Genomic DNA, 25,225 nt, shown 5'->3' on the forward strand with positions numbered 1-25,225 from the left:
TTGTTACCTTGTTCCCCAGGAAGCCTTGGGGCAGCTGCCAATAATAGAGGCTTTCAGGAAGCAGAGAGAAGCCTTCGTAGGAGAGAGAGAACTAGGACAGAAGGACAGGCGGTGAGAGCTCAGGGAGCAGGCGCAGGGCCATGAGGGCTGAGGGACAGAAGCCCCCTGCCCTATAGCCCAGGTCCCTGCCCTGTTCTTGGACAACTTGCTCCCCTGTCTAGATCCAGACATGCCAGCTGCTTTCACTGGGAGCGGTTTGGGTGGCATGCATCTTGTGGACCCCAAGGTGACTGATGCAGCATGCCAAAAAACATTTTAAAATTTAGTGGCAGTCTTAATATATATTTAAAAATATAGAGCTAGCATAATTGATTTGGTATAGGATTGACTTAAAGGAAAATCTGAACTAAATAGTAGTCCAGGTCGTGTGCAGAAATGGCAGAATTTGTAAACTTGGTTCAGAAACAACCAATGTCTGGAAAGCTTGGTGTGTGGGAGTCCCTGGTCGGTGCTCTGGCACATACCTGAGAGCCTATGGAAGAAGACAGAGAAGCTGAGGAGGAGGCAGAGGAGGAGGGCGGAACTGCTCGCCAAGCAGCTGCAGGCTGGGGATGGGGTGAGAGCCATTGGGGAGGGGGGTGGGGGAGGGCAGCGAAGCTGGAAAGGAGCTGCCAGATCTCGGCATCCATCCTCCTCTGGGCCTCGTCCACCTGGGGGACCAGCAGAGGGAGGATGGAGGAAAGGCGCAGAGAGGGACAGAAAGGGCGCCATGAGGCTTTGCCTTCCCCCAGGCTGTGCTCCTGTTCTATCCGTTTCCAAGCTCTGAGGCCTGATGCTCTGGCCCTGGCCCTGCCACCCTCTTGCTCCTCATGAGCCTGTCACAGCTATCCTGGGATGGGCCCCTGTGGTTATGGGTCCTGACTATGGGGAGAAGCTCATACAGAGGGTAGCCCTGGCAAGAGAGGGGAAGACCCAGGGGCGTTTGTGTGAGGGAGGCACGCCTCGGGCCTCACTCTCCATGAGCACCCATGGTGCCAGACCGAGCCATTCGCGGCTCTGGAATGTTTCCCAAGGCAGCACTGGAGTAGACTGGCCATCAGGCTGGGGCCTGGCCTGGCATGGGGAAAATGGCCTAGGAAGGCCAGGCCCTTGGCTCAAAGCTCCTGGTGGGCTACACTCTCTGCCTTCCTCCCTGGGGCCCCCGACACAGCCTGTTCAGGCCAGGCCCCGAGTTACCTGTGGTAGCCGCTGCGCCCGGCCCCTGCCCTCTGGGGGCCCCGGGATCCTCCCAGCAGTCACAGCTACCCGCAACTGCTCCTCTGAGAGGGACGTGCGGTTCTGATGGGTGGAGGGAGGGCACAGGCCAGCTCAGACCTCCCAGGGCCCCAGCGCTGGAGCCCTGGGGAGTGTCCTCTCCCCATGGACATGATGGCCAGAGAGGCTCACACCAACTGGGGAGAAGGATGGACACATGCTCCCCTCTCCTGGCTGGCACACAGGGTTAACTCCAGGCTGCTACAGGGGCGTTATGCACACAGAGCATGGAGGGACGCCGCTTGGGAGGCGGTGCTGCTGGAACCGGGGGGCCAGGTATAGTCATGTGGCTTTTAGCATTCAGTTAGTTTCCCTGCCACCTCAGCCACCACTCTGGCCACCGACGGTTGGCGCCGGAACCAGTCCACACAGCAGCTGAGGCACACACCCCTCCTGGCTGTAACGTCTAGCGTTGCAGGGCTCGGGATCAGGAGTGACCTGACCGTGGGTTCATGCAGACCCACGCTGCTTTGGGCCCTGGGCATTGTCCCAAGCAGGGCTGAGGGCATCGGAGAACACACCATGCCAACGTCATATCAGCTTCACACCACTCAGGTCACGGGCCTACCTGGTGAGCCCGGCGCATCCGCGCAAAATAGGCCTCCCTCTGTAGGGCACAGGGAAACGCCAGGGGGCGGAGTCAGAGAGAGAAGGCTGGGAGCTGCAGGGCAGGGCAGCAGGGAGGCGGACAGGCAGGCCAGGAGAAGAGAGGAAGAGCCCGAGAAGGGAGAAGGGACGAGAAGGCAGCCAGCCCTAGGAGGAGGCTGGGACACTTGGGTCTGTCCAAGGAACAGGCATGGGGCAGCCTCGGGACTCCCTCTCCAAAGTTTGTCCCTGACCTCCCTGGGACCCTTGGTGAGGGGACACATCTGCTTGAACACCGGCCTCAGCCAGCAGGGGACTCCTGGGCCAAGGGCCCCGTTTCCTGGGTATCTCCGAATGACCTTGATGACTCGGTCCTTTGGTGTGGACTGAGGAACACAGCTGGGCAGGCTGCCCTGAAGCCCGCCCAAGACCCACACAACACGACTGTCACCGTCACTTCCTCACTAGACCAAGTTACCTAACCTCTCACCACTGTTTCCTCACTGAAGAAATAGGGCAGTAGTAGCACATCGCTCACAGAGCTGTGATTTGTGATACATAAATAAGTGCTTGGAACAGTGTCAAGTGCAGGGTAAGAGCTCAATAAATATGACCTAGAATGAGAATTATTATGCCCAACACCAAGCAGAGCCAAAAGCACAGGTGAATTGTGAGTGAGCAAATGAACAAAACTGAAACTGTCTCATTTGTCCTTGTGTTTCAAGGGCCTCGCCCAGGACCTAATTGCATGAAAGCTAATAATCATTAACAGGTGAGCACTTACTTTGTGCCAGGAACCCTGGAGCTGAGGTTTATCAAAAGGCAGCCAGTTGGTGACTCGTGAGGTTTAGACTGAGGCCTGTCTGACCCCAAAGTCTGTGCACCTAACCACGGCGTGCCCAACACCTGCCTGCCGGCCCAGACGTCTCTGAGGTCAAATCCTGTCTGCGTCCCCCCCTGGCCCCAGGGCTCGGCAGGGGCCTGGCCCAAAGCTGACAACTGGGGAGAGCCTGCCAGCTCCTGCTACGCATCATACCTTGTCTCCCTCGTATGTCTCCGGCAGCTGCCAGTAGAAGGATTCGTGGCCAAGTTGGGCAAAGTTGCCAAAAGAGAGCTGGGCACCCTCAGGCATGGGTTCCACTGTGAAGCCTCCCGTCAGGCGGCTGTTCCGTTGTGGATTCACCAGGGCAAAGCCTTGGAAGTCCCCTGGGGCAAAGTGGGTGGAGATCTGGAAGCAGGAAGGTAGGTGTCAGCCTGGGCACTGGGACAGGCACCTTGGTTGGGGAGGGGCACGAGAGGGCAGGAGGGAAGGTAACAGGGACGGATGGCTGAGGTAAGGGCTGGGACAGACACAATGGGGGAATGAGGAGGACAACTGGGGGAAGGGAGGCTGGGCTCAGTGCTGACGTAAGCAATAATGGGGTTGGGGGTATTAGGGAAGGAGTGAGGGTTGCTGGGATCTGTGCTTCTATGGGCCATAATGGGGGCACGGGCATGGATGTTCTCACAGGCGATGGGGACGCCACTGGGCCAGACTTCTGACTTGCCCCAAACGTCAGCCAGGGAGAGGCAGGTGGCAGGCTCCGGTGCTGGGTGTGTACAGGCTCTTACCAGGTGTCGGGTATAGGAGGAGCTGGCGCACTGCTGGGTGATGCCCATGCAGAAGCAGGGCAGGCAGCCGTCGGGGTTGCTGGCACTCAGGTGGAAGTGGTGGGGCCGGCAGTGGCTGCAGGTGAGGCCTTCCACTTGGGCCTGGGAGGGTGGATGGAAAGGTGGGTGCGCGGAGCTAGGCTGGGTCTCTTGCGCCTCCAGCCGCCTATGAGGCCACACTTCCCAGCCATTTCCGACAGTCCTGGGAGCCCCTGCTGCCCCCAGGCTTGGGCCCCCAGCTCCCATCAGCTGCTGCCTGACCTCCCACCAGGCCCTGAGCGGTGGGGCAGAGAGGGGCCCTCTCTGGGGAAAGATGGCAGGGGCGCGGCGACAGTCTCGAGGGTATGGTGAGAGGGAAGGCCTGGCAACCGCTTTGGCTGCAGGTCAAGGCCTCGTAAAGGGCAGGGCCTTGGACTAACCTTGCACTGGCACTGGCCGGCAGCATCACACTGGCTGCTGACGCTGCCCTGGGGGTTGCAGCCGCAGCCCACTGGCTCTGGGATTTGGCCTTCTCCTGCGGTGGAGGGGAGCCACAGCTGGATTCCGAAACCCCCCACCGAGCACACCCCCATTCCCGTCACCACTTGGTCATCTAACTCACCACTGACACAGGGCTTGTTTATGTCTGAACACCTACCACCTGTAGGCCTTCTACACATTCACCGCAGGCCTCTGGGATGGGGATGCCTTTTACTATCCCCATTTCACAGACAAAGAAGCTGAGGCTCGGAAAGGGAAAGCTGCTTGCCCCAGGTGGACAGAGAACAAAGGCTGCGTCCTAGCTCCACCCCTGGGGGAGACTGGGTAGCCCAAGCCCAAAGGCCTCCCCAACCCCACTCACTTCGGCATGGCTGGCCCTGGCTGGGATTGCCATAGTAACCTGGTGCACACCTAGGAGAGAAAAAAAACTGGATGAATGGAGGGCAGAACTACAGAATCCTGGTGAACCTCCTGTGAGCCGGGAGCAATGATCTCACAGGATTGGAAAGAACCAGTCAGCCTGAGGCATTTTACAAATGGGGAAACACCTGGGAGAACAGGCATGTGCCCTAGGCCACAGAGCCAGTGTAGTGAGCATGATCAGGCCTCGAACCTGCAACCTACATAAGAATGAGGGGTTTTCTGGGAAGACTCTGGTCTGCCTGGGGCAGGGGGTGCTGGGGCTGGAGGGGAACTGCAACCCCAGATCTCTGAGGACCTCAAATGGCAGGCTCAAGGCTCTCAGGCAAGGGAGATCATCATCTTTGGGGGCCTCCCGTGCGTGGGGAGTGGGAGGCTCCTGGTCCCCCCGGGTCAGGAGGACCGGGCCCAGGCTGACTCCAGGGGCAGCCCCTCTTGCCCGCCACCCACCCTGCCGGCCATCCGCCTCACCTCTCACAGTGACGCCCACTGTGGCCTGCGGAGCACGCATCACAGGTAGGGTGGCCGTCTGTGTCCAGAAAGCAAGTGTGGGTGGCCCTGAGAGCATGGGGACAAATTTCTAGTTAGAAGGTCAGCAGCTCTTCCTTCAGGACCAGGGGAGAAGGGTGAGGCAGAGAACTAACATATTCTGAGGGTCAACCATGTGCCAGGGACTTCACTAAGAGTTCCATGTGTCTCCCCTCATTCAATTCTTACATAAGGAAACGAGGTGGATTATATCATTATCCCCATTTCACAGATGAGGAGGTTGAGGCTCAGAGAGGGATGTGTATCACGTCTCAAAATGATACACTGGGGAAGCGGTAAGGCCAGGATTTAACCACTGTCTTTCCAAAGGGCCTGGGAGGAAGGGAGTCTGCGAGGGGGCAGTGGACATTTCAGCAAAGGGCAGGTACAGGCAGGAATTGAACGCACTGGCCAGCAGAGGGGGCTCCATAGCACGGGCATGGCTGGCAGTCCTGCGGTGTCCCCTGTTGGGCGTCCCCGTAGTATCCCGGCTGGCACTGCTCACACCGAGGGCCAACTGTGTGGTGCTGGCAATCCTGAAGGGCAGAGTGTGGTTAAGGCTGAGCCCCCAGAGGCTACAGATCCCTGGGGTAGGAAGAGTGGTGGAACTTACCTGGCAGGCACCTGTTTCGGGCTCACAGACCTCTGTGTGGCCGTGGCAGCTGCAGCGTTCACAGGTGCCCAGGTAGAGGCCACTGGGCATCCGTGTGTAGCCTGTGTCACAGTCCTGGGGGCAGGAAGATGGCAGTGGGTGGGGCTTTCTCAGCAGGACCCATTCTGGGTGGGGACCACTGGGTGGTGGGGCTGGGGTGGGCCTGGCGTGGTGGAAAGAGCTAAAGGTGGCAGAGCCAGGGAGCTGAGCCATGGAGGGAGTTGGCCGGACAGGTGTGTGGGCGCAGGGCTCACCTGGCAGGATGGGCCACGGTACCCGGGTGGGCAGGTGCACTGTTCCACTTCCAGTGCAGGGTCCTGGCCAGTGTCCTCAGGCACAGCCACGTCCATGCTGATGCCAGAGATCCTGGGTGTGACAAAACCCTATGAATGAGCACTGGCTCTGTGCCAGGCATCTCCGGAATCTGATAGGTGATGACCTCATTCATCTTTCCGACAGCTCTGTTGTGACGCTAAACTAGGTGTCCATCCCCCACAGCAGATTGTGGCAAATGCCTCCTACCTGCAACTTTCTCCAGACAATGCACCTTCCTCGCCCAGAAAGGTCACACATACCGCCCTGTTCCCTAGGGTGACCAATGACAGACTGGCCCACGGTACCAACGCCCCTTTGCTTCAAAGCAGAATGAATCTGCAGAGCTCCACGGGGATTCAGGCTTTACCTGAAACTACTTCTTTGCCTGGCCACTTCCCCCTCCTGTGTTCCTCCCTCCCTCCTGTCCAGGTTCCCCCTGTGAGTCACGTGCATCTCAGTCCCCACCTCCGGCTTTGCTTCTAGGAAACCTGACCTGAGACAAGCCCTGTGAGGGAAGCAACTGGTATAATCTCCATCTTCCCGATGGGGAAAATGAGGCATAAGACGGCCACACAGTCTGCAAGAAGTAGAGCTGGCCATCTGGCGGCACCGCACTGCACCATGTAGACTGGGGCTGCCAGCCCAAACCCCTTCTGTCCCCTGCCCCAGCCCCAGACACCTGCTCTCGGCTGGCCGCTGGCTGTAGGACGCCTGGATCAGGAGCGTGTCGATGCCCGCCAGTGCCATCAGCAGGTGCTCCCGCGTGGCTGGCTGCCCGTCAGGCCGCTGCCATGCTTGCTGCCAAGGTAAGGACACGCGGGCTACAACACCTGACACCCTGGGATACTGATGCCCCTGAGTGCGAGAAGCAGGGGGCCTCCCCCACCCCAGAAGGCTCCTGGGAGGGAGTGTTGCTCACCTCCCGGAAGGGCACGGTGAAGGTGCTGGGCTGGCCAGGGATGGGCTCCCGGGAGGGGTGATGCTCCAAGACGATGCCATTGCCCTGCAGTACCACCAGTGGCTGCCTGTGCAGGGGCAGGGAGCCAGGATGGGGCTGCTGGGTCACTGTGAAGCGCAGCTCTCCTCCATAGGAGGTCACCTGGGACAGGGGGACAGGCGCTCAGCTGGGGTCCCCACAGTGGGGCCCTGCCACTGCTCCAGACTCCCACTGTTCCCCCACCAAGTCTCCACCTTCCCTAAGGCACTGCAACACTCCTGCTTCCAAGCCATTGCCAATGCGGCTTCTGCTGCCTGGAATTCCCTTTCTTTTCCCACCCCCTGCCTACCTTGTCTCCCAGGAAGCGTGAAGGGAGGACCCAGAAGTAGGGTCCAGACAGGAGGCTGTGGAAGGAGGAGAAGACCAGTTCCCCGGGCACAGGGGATGAGATGCCCATGCTGGTGGTGTGGGTGCCGGCGGCGTTGATCAGGCTGAACTCAAGGGGTGTCTCGGAGGTCCCGAGCACCTGGCAGAGAAGAGGCCGGCATGGAGCTGTGGCCTGGGACTGGCACTGAGTTCACCCAGCCCCGGGCTTGGCGGTCCCACCTGTCTACCCCCCCTCCACCGGCCTCTAATAGGTACCTGGGCACGGCTCCAAGAGGAGCTGGTGCACTGGCGACTGACGCCCATGCAGAAGCACTTCAGGCAGCCGTCAGGGTTGCGGGCACTCAGGTGGAAAGAGCCGGCGACACACTCGTTGCACAGGCGCCCCACCACGTTGTTCTGCAGGCACAGAGCTGGGAGCTGCAGGATGGCCCACGGTGGGGCTGCCTGGAGCTTCCGCCTAATCTGCCCACATTCAGATGGGGACCCAAGACCAGGGGAGCCGTGGAACGAGCACATGTATGAAGAGTGGCAACCATGTGAGCAATAATTCCCACTTAAAGGGAGCTTATGCTAACCAATCATTTTTCCCTTTTTTCTTTGGTTGCTAGGGGGCTGACAAATACATTTAGATTTAAAATATAGCAGCTTGGTTAAAATAATTATCGCTGCTGTTTGTGGAATGTCTCAAGCACTTTGCTAGTTTCTGTTCAACCATCATCTCATTTAATTCCTCTAAGTACCTTGAGAGAGAGTGATGTCTCCACGCCTCACATGAGGAAACCGAGGCTCAGGCATGGAAAATGATTTACACGAGGTTTGCTAATCTACTCCGGGATTTAAGGTCAGGGTGCTTGACTCCAAGATCTGTTCAGTTCTTTTTTCCAATGACACTCAATGCAAATGACTTCCCTCCTCTGAGCCTCTATTTCCTCACTTGGAAATTGGCAATGCTAATACCTACATTACTGTGTCCCTGTGAGAATTAAAGTATCGTAAAAAGCAAAGGTACGGTACAGATACAATGGTCATACAAAGAACGACTAGCAAAGGATCTGAGACTTGAACCCGGGTCACCTGACTCCCCAACCACCTCTCATGAGGGGAAGACCGGCCAGGCAGGCTCATCAGCCACTGGCTGTGCCACCACCCGCCAGCCCGGGCACTATGGCGAGGGTGGACCCTCCTTCCTCCCTCTCCCACTGTGTGCCAGGACCCAAGGCCCCGGGGCTGCGATAGGGGAGGCGTGCATACCTTACAGCGGCAGGCCTCCCCAGAGGTCCCCAAGCTGCCACGCTCGTCACAGCGCGCAATCTCCTGGTCTGGAGGCACAAAGTAGGTGTTGGTAGGGTAGGAGGAAATGACACAGACATAGTCTGCGCAGACGGGGGACAGAGTGGGGCAGCTCCCCAAGGACCACGGGGTTTGTGATGGGCTCCAGGACTGGAGCGTGGTGGGCAGCGGATGGAAGGGATGGGATACTCACTGGTGGGCCTGCACTTCCCACCCGGCTGGATGGGGTTGCCCTCATATCCGGGGGCACAGCTGGGGGAGAGAGCGGGTTGTGAGTGGTGCTTCCAGGCCCCCACTCCGTATAGCCTGCTCCCTCCAGCCCCTGCCAGCCCGCTCACCTCTCACAGCGGCGGCCTGTGTAGCCTGGGGCACATGCATCACACGTGGCTTGCCCATCAGTGTCCAGGAAGCAGGTATCCGAGAATCTGTGGGGATCAAGTGGACAAGACATGGGATAGGGCTACAATGATGGGGAAATGAGTGCCGTTTACGCAGACACAGTCATGATGTCATCTCACTTCCTGCCTGTTCTTGATCTGCAGCCTCATAGCAACACTAGGAAGACAGATGGGCCCATTACATGGGAAAGGAAACTGAGGCCCAGGGAGGTCAAGCGGCACAGACCTATTTAGTGGCCAGGTTAGGATGTGAACCCAGGTCTCCCACCACCTTGCCCACATATGCCCGTAGCTCACTGTACTGCCCGCTTACCCAGGCATATTCGCCCCATCCCGAGCTGGGTCCTACCTGCGGGAGGCATCGATGTACGGGCAAGGGCAGGGCCGGCAGGCAACAGGCGTGGCCTTTGTGGCGTCCCCAAAGAAGCCAGCCTTGCACTTGTTGCACTGCGGCCCCTCCGTGTTGTGCTGGCAATTCTGGGAGGAAGGGGAGGGAATGGCTCAGGTTCCATAGAGCAGCCCTCTGCCCCCAATGTGGGGCCACACAGAACCAGGTGGGCTCCGTGAAGGTAGGCCTCTGAGGCTGTGGTCCCACCTGCCCCGTCATGCTGAAATTCCTCCACAGCTCCGCAGATAGGCGAGCATCCAGCTGCGTCCTCATGAGGAGCTCGTTACCTCACGTGGCAGCCTGTCCCACTGGAGGTTCCCAATGCCTGCTTTCTACTGACCTAAACCTGCCTCTCTCTCATAATCTGCACCCACTGGCCAGGTCTGCCCTCTGGAGTCCATTCCTTCTATGCCTGACAGCTCTTCAGAGGTTTGGAGAAAAGTTTTCCCTGCTCAAGGCTTCCCTTCTGTCAGCCCCACAACCCTAGCTCTCTCCACTATTCTTAAGAAATAACGTGATTTACAGCCTCCTTTCCCATCGGGCTGCCCGGCTAAGGGCCATGCTTTGCACTGACTCTCCAGGATTGTTCTGACCAGCGTGGAAGGATTTTCACTTTCCTTGTCTGAACACTGTATCTCTGTTAATGCATCCAGAGGTCATAGTAGCTTGTCTAGCAGCCATGACAGTCATTCTGGAGGTTGTGCTCAGCTTGTGGGCAGAGGAAGCCTCAGCCTGGGCCTCCTACCCTGCTTTTGCCTCTTGCCCCACCCAGTGTCAAGTGCCAGCTGGTACTACTCACCAGGCAGTGGCCATACACAGGGTCACAGTAGCTGGCATGGCCATTGCAGTTGCAGCCAGAGCAGGTACCCAGGTAGGGGCCACCAGGCACCCGGGTAAAGTGGGCATCGCAGCTCTCACAGGATAAGCCAGAATATCCAACAGGGCATCTGTGGGGAAAAGACAAAGACAGTGGCTGCAGGAACTGTGAGGTCCCTCTGTTTCCCTCATCTTTGCCAGGGTCCCTGCCGGATCAGGCACCTGCACTCCTCTACGCTGTGGGCGCGGCCATGGCTGGTGGCGTAGGTGACAGTGGTGTCCATGGTGATGTCACTCAGCCCCACACTGGCCATCTTGGTATTGTACACGGTCTGGATGAGCACGGCCTCCAGGCTCTGCAGCACCTGCATCATCTCGGCCCGCTGCACTGGCTGCCCAGACTCATGGACCCAGTGCTCCTGGGCATGGACAGAGGGAGGGAGGGGTCACGTGTCGGCACCTATCCAGCCTGCACCCGCTGTGCCCCGGGTCCTGAGGACTCAGGCACTACCCACCTCAGAGAACTGGACCTGGCGCTGGTTCAGAGCACCGGGCTGGGTGGGCGTGTGGCCTCGGGAGAGTAGGCGATAGCCGGCGCCCACCAGGACTACATCTGGCCGCTGCTGCACTGGCTCCAGCGTGCCGCGGGCCAGCTCATAGCGCACCTTGTAGCGCAGTGAGCCACCGTAGGAGTCCACCTGGCCAAGACAGGGCAGATCAGGGCAGGGCAGCCACAGCTGTGCTTGATGCCCACTGTGTGTCCAGTTGTCCCCCTCCCCTCTCACTCTGCAGGCCTGGTGTCACTGTGTGCCTGGCATGAAGCTGGGCACATGGAGCAGAAATGGGTGGGACCTGGGCTCTGCCTTTGGGGCGTTCAGTCTGATGCAGTGGGGAGTATAACGCTATGCAAAAGGTGCCCAGGAAGGCCAGAAAGGGTCCCTTAACTCAGCCTACGTGTGGTGGTGAACTGGGAGGGCTTTCTGAAGGCTACACTGGGGCATGACCACACCTCTCCCCACAGCTGAGTATTCCCATCTGCCCACCAGCTTCAGAGGGAGCGGAGGCCAGGCAAGTTCTGGGCACGTGAGGAGGGGCTTAGCCCTTTCCCTACCTGGGCTGGCAGCCACTCCCCTCACCTTGTTGCCCAGGAACTGCTCGGGCAGAGCCCAGAAAGAGTCGTGGACCAGGAAGCGTCGGGACAGGTCAACCAGCTGGAACTCCTGCAAAGCCGTGTCAATCTGCAGCTGGGTGGAGGAGAGGGGGGCCATGCCAGGCTGCGCGGGCATCGTCACGTTCACACCTGCGGGTGGCATGGGGGAGGGGTTAAGGCTGTAGCATGTGACTGCCTGAGACAATGCCTTGAGTAGTAGCTCAAAAGATGGGAAAGCTCTGGAGAAATCTGATTTAGGGAGAACTTTAGTCTCTCCCAAAGTTAAAAAAAAAAAAAAAAGTCTTTTTCCTCCTGAGGTTTTGAAGCAGCATTTCCCAAAGGATGCTCTGGGGAAAGCCAATACTGTCAAATGATGCATGATGGTTGGGAACGACTTGGGAAACACGGGGTCAAAGAAACATCAAGGGGATTCTTTGTGGCAGGATTTCTCAAAGCCTTTTGCTAGCCACTTGATCCGTGGACTGTCCGAGTGGGAACAGCCCTCAGGGGGCAGTAGAAAACCACACGGGGCTGAAGAACAGGCACCCAAGTCCTGGGCCCCCTTGCCCTCCTGATATGTGAGCCTGGGCAAAGCCTCAGTTTTCCTATATGCAAAATGAGGTAATCGCAGCTTGCCTGACAGGCTTATTAGGAAGATAAAATGAGCAAACTGATGTAATATGCTTAAAATAAAGTGTGACACAGAGGACGTGCTCAAAAAACTGTTGGCTGTTATTGTTGCTGTCGGATGGTTAGCTGTTGTTGCTGTTACTATGACAGGTCATCTGGTCCAGCCCTCTCCTCCACACACGCACAGAGGAACTCTCCCCACAGCGTCCTCCCAGATCTCCATGGCAGCACCAACCATCAAGAGAACTTTCAGTGATGATGAAAATATCCTGTATCTGTACTTCCCAGTATGGTAGCCACTAACCACAAGTGGCTACTAGGCACTTGAAATGTGGCCAGAGTGACTGAGGAACTGAATTAATGCATTTAAATTTAAGTAGCTACATGTGGCTAGTGACTACCACATCGGACAACTCTAAGGGATGGGGAGCTCATTACTTCCAAAGGTAGTCCCTCGAAGTCCGGACAGTTTTGACTCTTAGAAAGTCCTTCCTTGCCCTGCTCCTATGTCTGTCTGCATCTGCCAGCAGCTTTCCCCCATGATCCTAACTGTACCCCTGCAACCACAGAGGCAGAACGACCACACACAACCCCGAGACCAGGCTGCATCGCCCCACACCTGCCTCCCTCCCTCCCTTCCAGGGATGTTTTTAGGTCCCCCTCTAGACTAATTACCACCCACAGGCTACCATACAGGCTACCCACTCGCCCTGGCATCTCTACCCACCTTGACCATGCTAACTCCAATCAGACAGGCCTGGGTTCCAAGTCTGCCTCTAAAATAGCTGTGTGACCCCAGGGGAACCCCACAACTTCTAAGAGCCTCAGGGTCTTCATCTGAAAACAGTACGATCAGCCTCAACCTTGCCAGGGCTATTGGTCATCCAATGACTGTGTGAATCAAGACAGGGTGCCAACTGAGAGCTTGTGAAGTGGTGCCTATGGCCATTATCATTTTAAATATGCCAGGGGACAACTTTGGGAGGTAATGACATTTTATAAGAGTCACTTTGAGGTTCCTCACCTAATGAAGGGACATGATGGGCAACATTTGTTGAGTGCTTACTGTGTGAGGCGCTAAGCCCTCCACTTGCATTTAATCTTCTCTGATGAAGGTAATGAGATGCAGGGCTGCCTGACATCAGGGGGTAAATGACAAAGCTGGGACTTGAACCCAGGTCTGTCTGATGTCTGGGCCCATGACATTCTGCCTTGCAGAGCAAGAGAACTTAGCCCAGCTGCCTGCCTTTTTGTTTGGGAAACCAGGCCCAGAGAAGCCAAGAGAGCTACATGTAGCTACATGTGCTACATGTATGTGACTTGGTCAAAGTCACATAGGCACTCACTGGTACAGCTGGAGGTCAGCCCTGGCCTAAGATGCCAAAGCCTGGGCCATTATGCTCTGGGGACAATGGCACCTCTCAGTCTGTCAGGATGAGGGTAACAGCAGGGAATACTGACTGGGCACTTACCACGGTCCAAGCGCTATTTTGAGAGGTTGACATATATTGACCCATTGAGTCATTACAACAACCTGAAAGGTAGTTATTATTTTCTAACCATTTTGTAGATGAGAAAACTGAGACATAAGCTAGCAACTTGATCAAGGGCATACAGGCAGTAAGGGTAAGAGCCAGGATTTGAACCAGGAATCTGACTCTAGAGCCCACCCTCTTCATAACCTGAAGCAGGTAAATATCAAGTATAGATTTGTCTTTTCCTAAAAATGTGTGTTTTTCCAGACACATTTTTCTCATGGGGCTTAGCATTTCTTCAGCAGCCACGTTCCTCCCGAACCTGGACACATATGTCCAGTGCTGCTGCTCTCCTGTGTCTGCCCTCCCTCTAAGCCCTCTGTAGCCTGGTGCCCGCCTGTCCCCCCACCCACCAACGCACCCTTGAAGTCATCAGGCTGGTCAAAGCGCAGCCGGATCTGGTCTCGGAAGCGGCGGCTGCTCTGGCACACGCTTGTAACACCAAAGCAGAAGCAGGGCAGGCAGGAGGCGCTGTCCTCCAGGTAGAAGTGCCCGTCGGGGCAGGGCCCTGCGGGGCGGTACAGGAGCGGGCTGCAGTAGGCCCTGGCAGGCAGGCCCACCTCCACCCCCAGCCCAGATGCCCCCTAGCCTGACGGTGGTACCTCGCTGTGGAATGAGCTCCAGGACACCGTCGGGAATGCCGAACACCATGCCTCGGGCGTTCATGGCCTCACAGGTATAGGCACCCTGGTCTGCCTCCTTCACGTCTCGGATGGTCAGCGTGCCACGGCCTCCCTCACTGGTCACTGTCACCCTGGTGGGCCCCGAGACAGAGGCAGAGTCAGGCCTGGTCCACTGGCTCAGCCTCCTCTGCACCCTCAGCCCCCACCTAGGCCCAGGGCCACACCTGGGATGAGATGGGATATGGCCCCAGTTGAGCCGCCAGTTGATGATGGGGGTGGGGACACCGCTGGCCACACAGGTGAAGGTCACCGTCTGGCCCCGGGAAGCCTGGATCACCTCCTGGGGAGGGGTCACCACCTGGGGAGGCACTGGGAGACAGGAGCAGGAGTGAGGGGTGCGAGGGGCCAAGGGATGAGGAGTCGGGGGAGGAGGGTTGAGGCTGCAACTGCGGGGAGGGGCACCCAGGAACCAGCCCAAGGCCCCTAGCGCGCCCCCCAACCCCAGCTCCCCGCTCACTGCAGCCAATCTCGTCACTGCGGTCAGGACAGTCGCTCTCCTCATCACAGTGGAAACTGGCCGAGATGCATGTGTTCGTGGAGACACAGCGGAACTGCGTGGGCCCACACACGTCCTCGGGGCGCTTGGCAGCTGGGGCACAGAGCAGGTGTGTGGGCAGCGGGTGGACCACCCCCATTTCTGACCTATGCCCACAGCCCTACCTTGTCCACCTTCCCCAGGTGTTCTCAGGGTCACTGTCGCATCTCACCCACATGACACACAGCCGCCCTCACCAGGCCCTGACACTGTTGTCACAACAATGCTCACAATGTCACGGTCATCAGTCAGCCATCAAACAGATCATCACGTTACCCTGACCCCACCACTCACTCCATCTGCGTTCCCCCAAACCTGGCACATGGCGGCCACTCAGTTCCGCCCGCACTCAGCCTCCTTCAGAAGCACAAGACTCTGCCACACGCACAGCCAAAGTGGCTGGTATCTCTGGACTCCAAGTAATACCTAAGGCGGTTCTCTCTACCAGAAAGGCCTGGCAAGGGGCCTGCCACAGCCTCTCTTGCTGCTCCCCGCCCCTCTCACTGGCCCAGGATGGTACCTGGCCTGAGGCAGCCACCCAGGGACTGGCTGGAGGCCTAGAGTTGGCTTGGTGCCAGGGCTGAGCCCTAGCTTGGCATCTCTAGTAGACAGTGACTGATGTTCTTCCTCAGGAAGACTAAGCTTGAGACAGACACACAGACAGGGATGGAGAGGACACAGCGGGGCAGGGGTAGAGGCCACACGTCCACAGAGAAAGAACAAAGAGAAGGCCAGGAGGCAGCTATCTATGACATTAACTCAGGGTTCTCTGTCCCAACAACCTAAAGCCCCAAGGCCATCCAGCTTTCATGGTCTCTGTTCTGTGCTCTGTCAACAAGGACTTCCTTTGACTGTTTCCTAGTAGAGGCCTGATCTCTTGACCCTTCCCCTACTCCTGGACCATGGATAGATGTATGGAGAGCAGGAAAGATGGACAATGGATAGATGGATGATAAACAGAGAGAGAGATGGATGGGAGGAAGGATGGTGAACAAATGGGTGGATGAACAGATGGAGAGTGAATGGATGGATAACAGAATGGATGGTGAGGTGGACAGGAGGATATTGGATAGATAGGTGCATAGACAGGTGAAGAGCTATGCAGAAAGACAATGGATGGATGGACAGTTGAATGAAAGGGTGAGTGAATGAATGAAAGGGAGGGGAGAAGGATATTGGACAGATGAATAACGGATAGTTGGATGGACAGATGGATTAAGAGCTGGGCTGATGAAAGAACAAATAACTCAGAACCAGCTCTAGGTGGAAAACCTCAAGGCCCCTAAGGAGAATGCTTTGACTTACACATACATCAAAGGCCCCATCATCAAGGGACTGTGGTGTATGTATCAAGCCCTCTTAGCTACTCATCTGACCCAAGCATAAATAAATGGTAACAAAACAAGGAAAAGCGATAGAGGCAGTAACCATGGGCAGTCTGGCCAGACAGCCTGCTACACAAGACCAGCTCAGGCCAAGGATTCTCACTGCTGGGGTCAGAAAGAGATAAACACAAAGTTTGTTCCCTGAACCGTCTCTACTCAGCCAGGGAGAGCAAACAAACCTGTCCAAGAAGGGACGGAACAGGGGGAACTAGGCCGGGGCAGGGTGGGGACACCAGGTGAACCCTGGGACACTCACGGCAGTTGGCCTCATCGGTATGGTCCTCACAGTCAGAGTCACCATCACAGCGCCACAGCTTGAGGACACAATGTCCATTTCCACAGGGGAACTCGTTGGGCTCACAGGGCGGAGTGGGGCCTGGGTGAGCCAAGCAGGGTTCAGCCAGAGGCCCTGCCATGGCCAGCTCCCCTATTCCCTGTACCCTCACTGCCACCCCTGCCCCGTCCTCACCGCAGTCGAGCTCATCGCTGCCGTCCTTGCAGTCCTCCTGCCCATCACAGACATAGTCTTTGGGGATGCAGTGCCCACTGCGGCACGTGGCCTCGAGGGGCCCACAGGGCCTGTCTGGACCAGGGAACAGAGGCTGGGGAGCTGGGGTGTCTGGTAGTAGCCGCGTGGTGGTTGCCTCTGGTCGTGGTGTTACAGGTGATGCCTCCACCAGAAGGGGTGGCGTGACGTCAACTTCTGAGATTGGCTCTTCTGTGGACACAGGCCACTTGGTGTTGGCACGAGCGGGGGTGGATGGTGACTCCTCACCCCTTGCCCCCCACACTCCCCAGGCCATCCCTGCCACATGTACCCAGTGCCCTGACCCTGGTATCACCCTTCCATGCGCCTGCCCACCTCCCTCAGACTGCTCTGGCTACACCAAACCCTTACAGCCCAGATTGACTTGGAGGCCCAGACATACCCTGACCCTTCCCCAGCATCTGCAGGCCACTCGCTGTGCCCCCTACATAGCCCCTCACCACAGTTGAGCTCATCAGACATGTCCCTGCAGTCAGGCCTCCGGTCACAGCGATACTCCAAGGGCACACACTCATTGTAGCTGTGGCAGGCAAACTCAGTCTCGGTGCAGACTCTCGAGATCTGGGGCACTGTGGGGTTGGGGGGAGTCGAAGAGGCAGGTGGAAGGTTGATGGAAGACGTCAAGGCATAGGAGGGGGTGACTCCTCAGGGATGCGCAGGCATAGCACAGCTGGCAGTGGGTTTTGGTGCCCTGTATCAGGCCCTGTGGTTTCTGGCAGACTCAGCAAGGGCAAGGAGCACATGGTGGACACATCCACAGCACACACGAGACATGGGATATGTGGCAGTAGCCTCACCCAGTCCTTACACAGACCTCACACAGTTAACATGCCACATGCATGCAACCACATCACACACATGCAGGCCACAACCTGGCCCAGCGAGGACAAAGAGGAAGAGGAGAAGGGGTGGCTTGTGGGCTAAGCCCAACCATCTTGCCCTCATCCTTCCTTCACCTTCATCTGTTAGTTACCCGGCTGGGCCTGGGTCTGGCTTACACTCTCACCTGGTGTAACTGCGGCCGCCACAGCGGCCAAGGGGGGCGGGGGTGTCTGTGCTGGAAAGGAAGGTGTGGTCAGCAGCCATCCCAGCCACCTGGGACCTGGGATCTGTGAGCTGCAGAGCTGGGCCAGACCCATCCCACCATCCCCAGTGAGGAAGACTCATTGAAAAATAAAGACGGCTGGTCCGCCTGCAATCTTCAGACCTGGGCCTGGGGACGCCAAAAGAGCACACTCGATCTTCAAGTGCATTAATTAAAGGTTTATGTGCAGAATGAGAGAGGTGATGGCTTCACTATTTTTTTTTTTTTTTTTTCTGAGTTGGCTACATCATGGTAGGGATAGAGTTTGTTCAGTTCTGGGTTTCATTGAGTCAGAGATGGCGACAACTTGGAGCCTTCTCAGGAGAGGGAACTGAGATGGAGATAGGGCTGAGAAGCGCAGCCTATGAGGAATGAACTGGGATTGTTTAGCCTAGAAAAGACAAGACTCAGGGAGTCAAAACAGGAGGCAGGAGGCAGTAAAAAGGACCCTGAGCCAACTGAGTACGAAGGCCAGGACTTGGCGTCTAACTGCCGCGTGACTTTGGGCCAGTTTCCTCTTCTCTCTAAGCCTCAGTTTCTCATCTGTTTCTCATCTGATCTTATCATAGGTTCTGGCAAGACTGGCAAAGACACAGTGTTTGGTTTAAATTCTGGCTTTTCCACTATCTGTGTATGTGGACTTGGACAAGTCATTTAGCCTTTCTGGGCCCCAGCACCCTCATCTCCAAAACAGGAGGAATAACAACTACTTCATAGAAATTACTGTGAAGACTGAGTGGGGGGCTGGACATAAGGGCCTTACAGGGTGCCTAGCCTGTAATCAGTGCTCAGTAAATAATTTGGCTATTATTAAACACGAAAGTATTTTGGATCTGAAAGTACTGTATGAAAAAAAGAATCATTACCTGTTGTCAATGTATAGAGGTAGACAGGGCAGAAAGTGAGTCTAATGGGTACATGTTACAGGAGACAGATAATGTTCAACCCAAGCCAAGGCTGCATAAAGATCGATGGGGTGGGCTCATAAGGTGGTGCACTCCCCATCCTTAGGGGTGTGCAAGCCCAAGCTAGGAGAGCCCCTGGTGGGGACACTCAAAGGGGACCCACACAAGTCTGAGAAACCAGAGGAGGGGACCCCAAGCTCCAGGATGGGCTCACCTGTGCCCAGGCGTCGAAACTGGAATCCCTGGAGGGAGGTGATGTAGGAGGCAATGGAGCCGCGGGAGACGACCGAACGCAGCACCTCCTGAATCTGAGCCCCGTCCGCATTTCCTTCGGAGCCCACATCCAGCTCCACGAAGACCCAGCCGTCCAGCTCCCTAGGGATGGGCACGGGGCCGGGGAGCAGTGTGAGGAAGGTGCCTGCGGTCTCAGCTTCTCCCCTGGCCCCTGCTGGATGCAGGCCGGATCTCCCGAACAGGACCGGCTAAGGTCCCAATTGTTCCCCTACCAGTTCCTGAATTTTCACCAACAGATTCACCGGATTAGGCCTCTCTTGCCTCCCCTCCTGGCACCCAGGCTTCTCCCCACCTTCGTCAGCTTCCTCCGGGTTACCCACCAGTCCCTCACCAGCCCCCAGGGGACCCTTCTCACTTGATGAACACCACACTGACAACCTGGTCTCCGGGAATCTTCAAGTACTCTGACTCCAGCTGGGGAGGGACACAGCACCATCAGCCTCCCGATACCTTTACCCTCCCCCGAGTCCTGCCCCCCACACCTGGACAGCTCCCCAAAGCCCCTTCCCCTCACCGTGTCTACCACAGCCTCGGAGACTTCTCGGAACGCCTCGGAGCTTGCATCCTCCAGCTGAGGGCTGTAGTCGATGGAGCGAGTGAAATTTACCAGGGCTCGGAAATAAACTGCAGAAGGGGGGGACGGTGTCACCATGTGGTGGCCTCAGGTAGTTGGGGGGACGGTCCCTGGAGACCTCTTGCTGAGGCTGACACCTGGGTGCCCACAGCTCGGCCCAGAACTGCCCCTATTAGCACATACTAGAGTGGCCTTGGATGGTCTGCCCAGGGATCAAAGCCAAGGCCCCACTCCTGGGTGAGGGGCTTCAACTAATAGGGAAAGTGGCCTGATCCCAGAAATCAAGCGATGGTGCAGAAGAGGAGACCCCTGGCAGCTCAGAGGAAGGCAGAACAAGAAGAGTGGCTACCAGAGGAGGCTGGCCTGGTGCAGAAGTTACTTGCAAGTGACTGAGACGTTTCCCCACTCTTCCCTGGCCAATTCCTCCTCATCCTTCAGGACTCAGTTTGGCCATCACCTCCTCTAAGAAGACTGCCTGGACTGCCCTCCTCCTCCCTCGCCCCCCACACGGGGCTGTCCCAGCCCCTCTGCTTCCCCATCAGAGCACCTTTTACCGGACATTGCACAGATCCTTCCTGAATGCCCACTGACCATAGAGCATCTTGGTAAAAATCAGGGGTTCTGAGGTCAGCCACACCTTGGGCACCTGACCTCACCTCTCTGAGTTTCCTTGGTCAGTTGGGGACAATAAGTACCTTGACCACACTGGGTTGCCACCATGCTTACAGGCACCGTCCCCGTGTGCTCAGATGCCGCGCCTGAGCACAAAACAAGCACTAGAAGACAGAAGCTGTGGTCACGTTTCTCTCTCTACAGCTAGACTGTGAACTGGATGCGGGGAGGGGAGGGACTGCAGATCTCATTCCCTCCTGTAGCCTCCGTGTTTGCGTAGCACCTAGTAGGCGCCTAATAAGTGTTGGCTGAGTCAATTCGTGTCAGATTGGTGTGAGCGTATACATACAACTAACTACTATTTCTTAGGAAGCTACTGTATACATTTTATACACACTAAATCTTATCATGAGTTCATATAGCAGTTATAAACATGAGTTAATATGAGTTGCAAATGACTCATACATATGTATGTACATACACACCCCAATCATTTCTTAAGCACCTATTATGGACAAGATTTTTTTATGAATGAAGGTATAGATTACAAATACTGAGTTGACATGAGTTACAAATGAGTTTTAAATATGTACAAAGCGCTTAACACAGAACCTGGCACAGCAGAGTAGGTGTGATATAATGTGACCAATTATACTATATGAGAGGCATGGAGCTTAGTGATTAAAAGCTCAGCCTCTGCAGCAAAATTGCCGCTTACAACCCTAGGACCTGGAGCAAGTTATTTAACCTCACCGAGCCTCAGTTTTCTCGTGTATAAAGTGAGGGTACCAGCAGTGTCCACCCCAGAGGGCTGCTGTGAAGAGTAAATAAGTTAGCAAGTGTATGGTGCTTGTAACAGTATATGGTGCATGCCAGGGGCTGCACGGGTTGGCTGTAATTATTCCCTCTGGTCTTTATGACGAACCCAGGAAATGAATTTGGGTTCCTTTGTTCCCTATCCGAGGGCGGCAGCCATTGCTTTAACAAATCTACATTGAGGGCCTACTGCACGCCAGGTGGTGTTCGAGGGGCAGGGCACATAGCAGTGAACTCCACAAATGACAATTCCTGTCCCCACAGAGATCGCTCTCCAGCAGGAGGAGGAAGGAAATGAAACAAACAAGCAAGGAATACATGAGAAGGGCGCTGCTCTCCCAGGGTGGCCAGGGAAGGCCTCTCCTCAGAGGGGATCCCGAAGGAAGAGAGTGAGCCTCAGGGAGGTATCTGGGAGAACAGCATTCCAGGCTGAGGGAACAGCAGCCACAATGTCCCTGAGGCAGCAGTGAGGTGACAGACGACCGGCATGTGGATGGCAGGGGGAGTGGCAGCTGGACCTGACTGCAAGGCCTGGCCTCCTCTCTCTTCCCTCTGTCAGGCCCACGGCGTACACACGCCCAGAACTAGGACCCTCTCCCTTGAAGGCTCGGGCTGAGCAAGCCCAGGCAGTGGGGATGGCCAAGCCAGGCACAGGAGCAAACCTCACCTCCCGAACCCGAGAGGGTGCCGGTGACGGCAGCACCGTCGCCTGCTCTGAGCCCCAGGGACCACGCCGGGCTGGGCTCCTGGGTGCCGGGTGGGTGGGGCTCCGGGGGCCGGAGTATGGGGGCCACGAGCTTGGCCACAGAGGCCCCTTGTGAGTGGGCACAGAGGCCCATTGAGAGCGCCCCCCCACCCTGGCCCCTGGCCTCAGCCCCACGGCACGGCGAGGGCGAGGAGGCCAGGCCTCTGCCCAGGAATGTGCCCGCTCCTGGGGGAGGAGCTGGGGCTCCACAAAGCCCCTTTCTACTGGGGCCTGGGAAGGGCATGGACCCTCCAGCCTGCCCCCGCCCCCGGCTTTCTTCCAGACCAGGGCAGGTCAGGGCAGGCCCTTCCCTCTCCCACCCTGGAATGTGTCCCTGCAGCTGATACCTGAGGGTTGGGGCAGGTGAGGCCTGTGTGTTTTGGGAACCAGCTCCCAGAGAGCTGAGGGTGCTGGAAGGAAGAGGATGATTCTGGGAGTGCTCGCTGGGTGCCTGCCCAGGCCAGCCATCTCCCTCCTGTCCCTCATTCTGACCCCATGTGGTGAGCTTGCTTGGGGCCAAAGGCTGGAGGGGTGGGAGGCCCAGAGCTGCCTTGCACCCAGGAGCGGGTGGGGAGTGCAGGCTACCCACCTACTCCCCGTGCTCACTCCCCATGCACTCAGGCCCCTGAACCCCAGCCCTGGTTTCCTCTCGGTCCCTCAGGTGGGCCCAGGACCAGCCAGTCCTCAGGGGGACACCAGCTGCCTCCAGTACTCCAGGGCCTTGCTCCTGAGAGGCTGCCACCCATCCCTGCCCAACCAGCGCCCTGTGGGGAGAACGGCAGGCCTGGCCCGCTCTGTTCGGACCCAGTGCCCAGATGGGGCCTGACTGCATCCTGGGCAGGACAGGGGAGAAGAAGGAGGGCCAGCTGTGCAGGGCAGTGGCTGGCTGGACCCTCGGGCCCTGTAGGAAGGTGCCTCAGAGCCTCCAGGGTGACAAAATGCAGGCTGGGCAGGAAGAGAAGAGGAAGGAAAAGGAGTGAGAAGGGAGAGCTGGTGGCAGGGGGCAGGTTGGAGAACAAGCCCACCAGGCTGGGTCACTTACTGAGAGGAGACGCCTCACCAGGCTCCGAGACCATCATGCCGGCCACAGGAGGGTGGCCCAGGGGTGGCCCGGGGCCTGCAGAGTGGAGCCACGGAGAGGGAGGCAAGGAGAGACAGACACCAAGGGAGGTGGAGACAACAAAGGGAGAGACAGAAACATGAAGAGAGACAACAGACGGAGGGGGGAAATGACAGAGATTTGGAGACAGAATCAGAGATTTGGAGACGGAGACAGAGATGGAGACAGACACAGAGAGATACAGACAGAGTGGGGGGAGAACGAGAGAGGTGAGACAAAGGGAGGAGGAAGCCAGGGAGAGACCGAGACATGGGGACAGAGATGGAGAGCCAGAGAGCGGAAGAAAGACACAGAGTGACACAGAAGGAGGAGGCACAGAGAAGAGACACAGTAGGAAAGAGAGCCCAGGTGGGGAAGGACGGGGGAAGGAAAGACATGGAGACAGGTGTCAGAGCGGGCAGACAGAAGTGGAAAAGACAATGAGCAAGGTCAGAAGATGGAAAGGAACTGGGTGCGGGGAGGCAGGTGGGGCTCTCTCGAGGAGAGGCATCTGGGAGGGAGATTGAGACAGGCCTGGGGCCGAGCCTGGGGGAGCCACAGGCCTGCTGGAGGGAAGAGGAGAGGGGGCGGTGCCATCTCTGGGGCTACATTCCAGGGACTGGTTTTGGGGCAGGGCCCAGGCACGAGGCACAGCCAGGGACGGCCTCATTACAGTCAGAATGGCCCTTGCTTAACAGCACAGGGAGGGCAAGGCAGAAGCAGGCGTGCTGAGCCCCTAGGGATCAGAGACAAACCTACTGCCTTCCGGGCTAAGAGTCAGCCCAGCTTTGTGGACCTGCCCCAAAGGCAGCGGGCTTGGCCCAGGGCTTGGGCCGAGAAGGTCCAAGGCCCTGCGTCTTCCCTGGAGCAGCCCTAGCCACAAGGAAAGGGGCTCTGCTCTCGGGCCCTCCCCTGCTGCTACTCCCCACCCGTGCCCTTCCCCCACCTCTGGCCTCGCCTGCCCTCACAGCTGCTTCTCATGGGGAGAGATGGGTTTGTAAACAATCCAGAGTGGGCAGAGCTGCTGCAGCAGGCAGCCCCATGGGAGGGTCCACAGATATTCTGAATGGACAGGGTGGACTGGACCAGGGTCCCCGCAGGCAGGCCTGGCTTGGCAAGAGGCAGCTCCCAGGGACGCACCAGCTCAGGTCATTTTGGGCTGTGAGCTGTGAGCATTGGGGCCAACTGACACCTGCTCCCGGCATCCTAGAGCCCTGCAGAGACCTACAGTAGAAAAGCTGTAGGCAGTACCTGGGTCCCAGGTGCTGGGAGGTCACAGCCAGGACTGCTCCACCCACGGGCCAACCCCCCTGTTCACACTGGCCTAGGTAGGATGCCACCCTCTGGCATTGGGATGCCCCTGTGCTGCCAGCCGAAGGGAGGCCCTGGAGAGGCCCAGGCCAGACCTGCCCCAGGCCTGCCGGCATGGGCAGCACCAATGCCGTGGGGCTGCCCAGTGGTCAGCCTGAGCAGGGCCCCGTCCTTGGCCCTGATCACAGAGTACCCAGCATTCGCTCCCAGAGGTCAGCAGGACCTCCATGGAGGTGCTGGGACTTGTCACCAGGGAGCTCCTCCTCTACCCAGAATCTGAGGGCAAGAAGAACCAGGGACTCCGAGCTGGGCTGGCCCCTGCTCTGGCTGGGCACTTCGGGTGCTGGCAGAGTGGGCAGCCAACAGAGCTCCTGGTTCCTTTCCCTCGGCGAGGCCCAGCCCTCTTCCCCCAACCTAGGAGCCCTGGGCTCCTCAGAGGTGAGCTGACCTAAGGTGGGGTTCCCTCCCCAGTTCTGCGTGAGGCTGACTCTCCCCCCGCTGTCCGCTCTGCGGGCCTGCCCAAATGCCCCATGCCACAGAGCCCCTCTGGCTGCCCATACCTGCTGGGGTCCCCAGCCCTGCGGCAGTCCCGAGGAGGACCCTGCAGAAGAACTCCGCAGCTGAGCTGCCCTGGGAAGTGAGAATTTTGCTCTGAATGCTGAGCGGCTCACTTCCAGTCCCCACCAGAACCGGGCATTTCCTATCTATGGCCATACCACCCTGAATGTGTGCAATCTCCTCTGACCACAGAGCCAGGCATGTCCTGGCACAGGTACACACAGACTCTAGCCATGCCCAATCTTGCAGGCACCTGCCAGCCAGTTTACATGACTGTCACTCAGGAGGTACGAATACACCTTCATGGCAGGCCCAAGGAGCCCTCCGGGCCCTCAGCTCCAATGATGAGACCTCCGTGGCTAGAAAGATGTGCTCTGGGGCTTTCCCCAGTGCAGGATGGAGCCCACAGGATGGCCCCAGAAACTTACCCATCGGTAAGTCCCCACTAGGCCCGTCCCCGCTGCCCAGGTCATCTGCAAGCAAAAGAGAGGCTTATTCAGCAACCACAAATATTTGGTGAGCTCTGACAGGGTGTTAGGCACTGTCTGGACACACAGTGGGGAAGGTTGTGGAAACACAGCTGTTACCTCCTCCCCAGGCCT

General features: G+C 57.6%; 1 protein-coding gene across 1 annotated transcript in view; it reads right to left on the bottom strand.

The window, feature by feature from the left end:
• Positions 1-25,225, bottom strand: part of HSPG2 (heparan sulfate proteoglycan 2) — a 97,478-nt gene that overhangs the window by 39,767 nt on the left and 32,486 nt on the right. The window contains exons 3-38 of the mRNA XM_054571692.1: positions 25,052-25,096; positions 19,423-19,532; positions 19,264-19,322; positions 18,829-18,989; positions 17,632-17,682; positions 17,066-17,194; positions 16,548-16,796; positions 16,335-16,454; positions 14,616-14,747; positions 14,323-14,467; positions 14,078-14,229; positions 13,837-13,983; positions 11,297-11,460; positions 10,676-10,858; positions 10,383-10,579; positions 10,144-10,291; positions 9,306-9,433; positions 8,897-8,983; positions 8,752-8,810; positions 8,520-8,587; positions 7,524-7,664; positions 7,231-7,407; positions 6,864-7,043; positions 6,624-6,742; positions 5,884-5,995; positions 5,591-5,704; positions 5,386-5,513; positions 4,921-5,007; positions 4,391-4,440; positions 3,969-4,063; positions 3,511-3,651; positions 2,936-3,127; positions 1,883-1,921; positions 1,237-1,338; positions 525-710; positions 8-91 (exon numbers count right to left, since the gene is read on the bottom strand). Of these exons, the coding sequence (XP_054427667.1) occupies positions 8-91; positions 525-710; positions 1,237-1,338; positions 1,883-1,921; positions 2,936-3,127; positions 3,511-3,651; positions 3,969-4,063; positions 4,391-4,440; positions 4,921-5,007; positions 5,386-5,513; positions 5,591-5,704; positions 5,884-5,995; positions 6,624-6,742; positions 6,864-7,043; positions 7,231-7,407; positions 7,524-7,664; positions 8,520-8,587; positions 8,752-8,810; positions 8,897-8,983; positions 9,306-9,433; positions 10,144-10,291; positions 10,383-10,579; positions 10,676-10,858; positions 11,297-11,460; positions 13,837-13,983; positions 14,078-14,229; positions 14,323-14,467; positions 14,616-14,747; positions 16,335-16,454; positions 16,548-16,796; positions 17,066-17,194; positions 17,632-17,682; positions 18,829-18,989; positions 19,264-19,322; positions 19,423-19,532; positions 25,052-25,096 (4,481 nt within the window). The remainder of the gene's footprint in view (positions 1-7; positions 92-524; positions 711-1,236; positions 1,339-1,882; positions 1,922-2,935; positions 3,128-3,510; positions 3,652-3,968; positions 4,064-4,390; positions 4,441-4,920; positions 5,008-5,385; positions 5,514-5,590; positions 5,705-5,883; positions 5,996-6,623; positions 6,743-6,863; positions 7,044-7,230; positions 7,408-7,523; positions 7,665-8,519; positions 8,588-8,751; positions 8,811-8,896; positions 8,984-9,305; positions 9,434-10,143; positions 10,292-10,382; positions 10,580-10,675; positions 10,859-11,296; positions 11,461-13,836; positions 13,984-14,077; positions 14,230-14,322; positions 14,468-14,615; positions 14,748-16,334; positions 16,455-16,547; positions 16,797-17,065; positions 17,195-17,631; positions 17,683-18,828; positions 18,990-19,263; positions 19,323-19,422; positions 19,533-25,051; positions 25,097-25,225) is intronic.

Source organism: Pteronotus mesoamericanus, unplaced genomic scaffold (genome assembly GCF_021234165.1).
Source record: "Pteronotus mesoamericanus isolate MK-2021 breed Mesoamerican mustached bat unplaced genomic scaffold, CSHL_Meso_final contig_221, whole genome shotgun sequence".
Classification (NCBI taxonomy): Eukaryota; Metazoa; Chordata; class Mammalia; order Chiroptera; family Mormoopidae; genus Pteronotus; species Pteronotus mesoamericanus.